Source organism: Electrona antarctica, assembly GCF_951216825.1.
Source record: "Electrona antarctica genome assembly, contig: scaffold_418, whole genome shotgun sequence".
In the NCBI taxonomy this organism is placed as follows: domain Eukaryota; kingdom Metazoa; phylum Chordata; class Actinopteri; order Myctophiformes; family Myctophidae; genus Electrona; species Electrona antarctica.
This window is the reverse complement of record NW_027637868.1, coordinates 80001-84657: the sequence shown is the minus strand read 5'-3', so window position 1 is coordinate 84657 and position 4657 is coordinate 80001. Positions and strand designations below refer to the sequence as shown.

Below are 4657 nucleotides of genomic sequence, written 5' to 3'. Positions count from 1 at the left end.
CGCAGTCCGAGTTGAGGTCACCACAGCATTATCAATGGTGATGGCCATGTCTCGGTGCGGACAGCCCTTCCCCGGGAGGAACATCAGCTCGGTCTTGTCCAGGTTGAGCTTCAGGTGGTTTGTCGACATCCACGCCGAGATGTCAGCCAGACAAGCAGCAATGCGTGCCTCCACTTGGGTATCAGAGGGGGGGAATGAGAGGATCAGCTGGGTGTCATCGGCATAGCAGTGGTAGGAAAAGCCATGGGAGTGGATGACAGCACCCAGAGATGTAGTGTAGAGAGAGAAAAGAAGAGGACCCAGAACCGAGCCTTGGGGAACCCCAGTTGTGAGCCTGTGTGGTTCTGACACAGACCCTCTCAGCATCACCTAATCTACTATTATGATCTACCTAAAACAACCCCAGTCCCTGGTTAGGCCTTTCTCTACTAATATGATCTACCTAAAACAACCCCAGTCCCTGGTTAGGCCTTTCTATACTAATATGATCTACCTAAAACAACCCCAGTCCCTGGTTAGGCCTTTCTATACTACTATGATCTACCTAAAACAACCCCAGTCCCTGGTTAGGCCTTTCTATACTAATATGATCTACCTAAAACAACCCCAGTCCCTGGTTAGGCCTTTCGCTACTACTATGATCTACCTAAAACAACCCCAGTCCCTGGTTAGGCCTTTCTCTACTATTATGATCTGCCTAAAAACAACCCCAGTCCCTGGTTAGGCCTTTCTCTACTATTATGATCTGCCTAAAAACAACCCCAGTCCCTGGTTAGGCCTTTCTCTACTATTATGATCTACCTAAAAACAACCCCAGTCCCTGGTTAGGCCTTTCTCTACTATTATGATCTACCTAAAAACAACCCCAGTCCCTGGTTAGGCCTTTCTCTACTATTATGATCTACCTAAAAACAACCCCAGTCCCTGGTTAGGCCTTTCTCTACTAATATGATCTACCTAAAACAACCCCAGTCCCTGGTTAGGCCTTTCTCTACTATTATGATCTACCTAAAACAACCCCAGTCCCTGGTTAGGCCTTTCTCTACTATTATGATCTACCTAAAACAACCCCAGTCCCTGGTTAGGCCTTTATCTACTAATATGATCTACCTAAAAACAACCCCAGTCCCTGGTTAGGCCTTTATCTACTAATATGATCTACCTAAAAACAACCCCAGTCCCTGGTTAGGCCTTTCTCTACTATTATGATCTACCTAAAACAACCCCAGTCCCTGGTTAGGCCTTTCTCTACTATTATGATCTACCTAAAAACAACCCCAGTCCCTGGTTAGGCCTTTCTCTACTAATATGATCTACCTAAAAACAACCCCAGTCCCTGGTTAGGCCTTTCTCTATTATGATCTACCTAAAACAACCCCAGTCCCTGGTTAGGCCTTTCTCTACTATTATGATCTACCTAAAACAACCCCAGTCCCTGGTTAGGCCTTTCTCTATTATGATCTACCTAAAACAACCCCAGTCCCTGGTTAGGCCTTTCTCTACTAATATGATCTACCTAAAACAACCCCAGTCCCTGGTTAGGCCTTTCTCTACTATTATGATCTACCTAAAACAACCCCAGTCCCTGGTTAGGCCTTTCTCTACTAATATGATCTACCTAAAACAACCCCAGTCCCTGGTTAGGCCTTTCTCTACTAATATGATCTACCTAAAACAACCCCAGTCCCTGGTTAGGCCTTTCTCTATTATGATCTACCTAAAACATCCCTAGTCCCTGGTTAGGCCTTTCTCTATTATGATCTACCTAAAACAACCCCAGTCCCTGGTTAGGCCTTTCTCTACTATTATGATCTACCTAAAAACAACCCCAGTCCCTGGTTAGGCCTTTCTCTACTATTATGACCTACCTAAAACAACCCCAGTCCCTGGTTAGGCCTTTCTCTACTATTATGATCTACCTAAAACAACCCCAGTCCCTGGTTAGGCCTTTCTCTACTATTATGATCTACCTAAAACAACCCCAGTCCCTGGTTAGGCCTTTCTCTACTATTATGATCTACCTAAAAACAACCCCAGTCCCTGGTTAGGCCTTTCTCTATTATGATCTACCTAAAAACAACCCCAGTCCCTGGTTAGGCCTTTCTCTACTAATATGATCTACCTAAAACAACCCCAGTCCCTGGTTAGGCCTTTCTCTACTATTATGATCTACCTAAAACAACCCCAGTCCCTGGTTAGGCCTTTCTCTACTATTATGATCTACCTAAAAACAACCCCAGTCCCTGGTTAGGCCTTTCTCTATTATGATCTACCTAAAAACAACCCCAGTCCCTGGTTAGGCCTTTCTCTATTATGATCTACCTAAAAACAACCCCAGTCCCTGGTTAGGCCTTTCTCTACTATTATGATCTACCTAAAAACAACCCCAGTCCCTGGTTAGGCCTTTCTCTACTACTATGATCTACCTAAAAACAACCCCAGTCCCTGGTTAGGCCTTTCTCTACTAATATGATCTACCTAAAACAACCCCAGTCCCTGGTTAGGCCTTTCTCTACTAATATGATCTACCTAAAACAACCCCAGTCCCTGGTTAGGCCTTTCTCTACTATGATCTACCTAAAAACTACCTTTTCTAAAAAGAAATTACTTGCAAACACATCTAATCTAAGTGCAAACACATCTAATCTAAGTACAAACACATCTAATCTAAGTACAAACACATCTAATCTAAGTACAAACACATCTAATCTAAGTACAAACACATCTAATCTAATCTAAGTACAAAAGCAATAATATTCCCAGATTACACTTCAATGTTTTAAAATGTACTTAACAATAATGTTTGCACCTCTGGCCACTGACCTCTGACCTCTGGCCACTGACCTCTGACCCGAATATAATCGACTAAATTGATTTGTCAGATTAATCACTTAAAGCTGATGTATAATTATAATAATAATTATAATAATAATTTGATGGTAAAACACCTGAAACCCAGCCCTAGCTAGCCCAAAGGGGAGTGGTTAACCTATAGACCACTCCCAAGGGGGAGTGGTTAACCTATAGACCACTCCCAAGACCACTTTTCAACCGATCTTCATATAATAGGTCCTCACTAATAATCATGATAAATTGGCACCATTTTTCCCCACTCAGTCTGTGTCTCATAGGAGGGCTGTGGGCAGTTTAGAAACTTTACAAAAATGTTTAGATTTTCATTATCGTAAGAACGATGGCTTCCATTTTCGCATTGCAACTTTTCAGGACTAGTAAGCCTGCAGTTTCTATTAGCTTGTATTCCCCATCGATGATGTCACTGGAGGACGGTTTTCTGAACTGCCCACAGCCTTCCTATGACACACAGACTGAGTAGAAAAAATGGTGCTATTTTATCATGATTATTAGTGAAGACCAATAATAATGAAGAGAGGTTGAAAAGTGGTGAATTGGTCCTTTAACCTATAGACCACTCCCAACGGGGAGTAATACTAATACTAATACTAATACTAATACTAATACTAATACTAATAAACAGTACAGCACCACAGAAGATATAACAACATTTAAAAACATTACATTACATCATCAATATGTGAGGCTGGATTTGAATTCTTGAGGCTTGGACTTGTCTGTGAGGTCAGAAAGATCAATCAATTTAAAATGTGATTAAACTCCTCATTTATCAGTTCGTTAATACAAAATAATTAAAGTCATTAATCTGTACATTTGGATGTTTTTGTAACAGTGATGTAAGGTTTCTCAACAGTGGGTCTAGGGACCAGAATGGGTCCAAATGGACCCTTACAGGTCTGTAGCTCTGAGAGTGTAACATATGGAACCAAATGGACCCTAACGGGTCTGTAACTCTGAGAGTGTAACATATGGAACCAAATGGACCCTAACGGGTCTGTAACTCTGAGAGTGTAACACATGGAACCAAATGGACCCTTACGGGTCTGTAACTCTGAGAGTGTAACCAAATGGACCCTTACAGGTCTGTGACTCTGAGAGTGTAACACATGGAACCAAATGGACCCTTACAGGTCTGTAACTCCGAGAGTGTAACATATGGAACCAAATGGACCCTTACGGGTCTGTAACTCTGAGAGTGTAACCAAATGGACCCTTACAGGTCACAGACCCAGGTGGTCCCCGGACCCCGCGTTGAGGACCAGCGTCATCACACTGATGGGGGGGAGGGGCCCCGGTGGGCGGGGCCGTTAACAACAGTCCCCACCCCTGCCGCAGTGCTATTGGTGGGCTTGGAGCGGGAGGAGCGAGAGCCACTCCGCCCCCCTGCCTCCGCGGTGACCACGATGCTGGGAATGCGACCAATCGTGGCTCTCCGGGCGTGGCCGTCTGCGATGATGTCACCGTTCTGCGTACGACAGGAGGAAGAAACATTAGGAAGTACTTTATGTTTAACACCATTTAGTCTTAGTTTGAGTCACCATAGCTTAGCTTTCATTTAGTCTCCATTTAGTCTTAGTTTGAGTCACCATAGCTTAGCTTTCATTTAGTCTCCATTTAGTCTTAGTTTGAGTCACCATAGCTTAGCTTTCATTTAGTCTCCATTTAGTCTTAGTTTGAGTCACCATAGCTTAGCTTTCATTTAGTTTCCATTTAGTTTCCAATTAGTTTCCAATTAGTTTCCAATTAGTTTCCATTTAGTTTCCATTTAGTTTCCATTTAGTTT

General features: G+C 43.0%; 1 protein-coding gene across 1 annotated transcript in view; it reads right to left on the bottom strand.

The window, feature by feature from the left end:
- Positions 1-4141: 4141 nt before the first annotated feature.
- LOC306918600 (melanopsin-A-like) overlaps positions 4142-4657 on the bottom strand; it is a gene marked incomplete at both ends in the record, with an annotated part of 11113 nt that continues 10597 nt past the window's right edge. The window contains one exon of the mRNA XM_079531492.1: positions 4142-4339. Within this exon, the coding sequence (XP_079387618.1) occupies positions 4142-4339 (198 nt within the window). The remainder of the gene's footprint in view (positions 4340-4657) is intronic.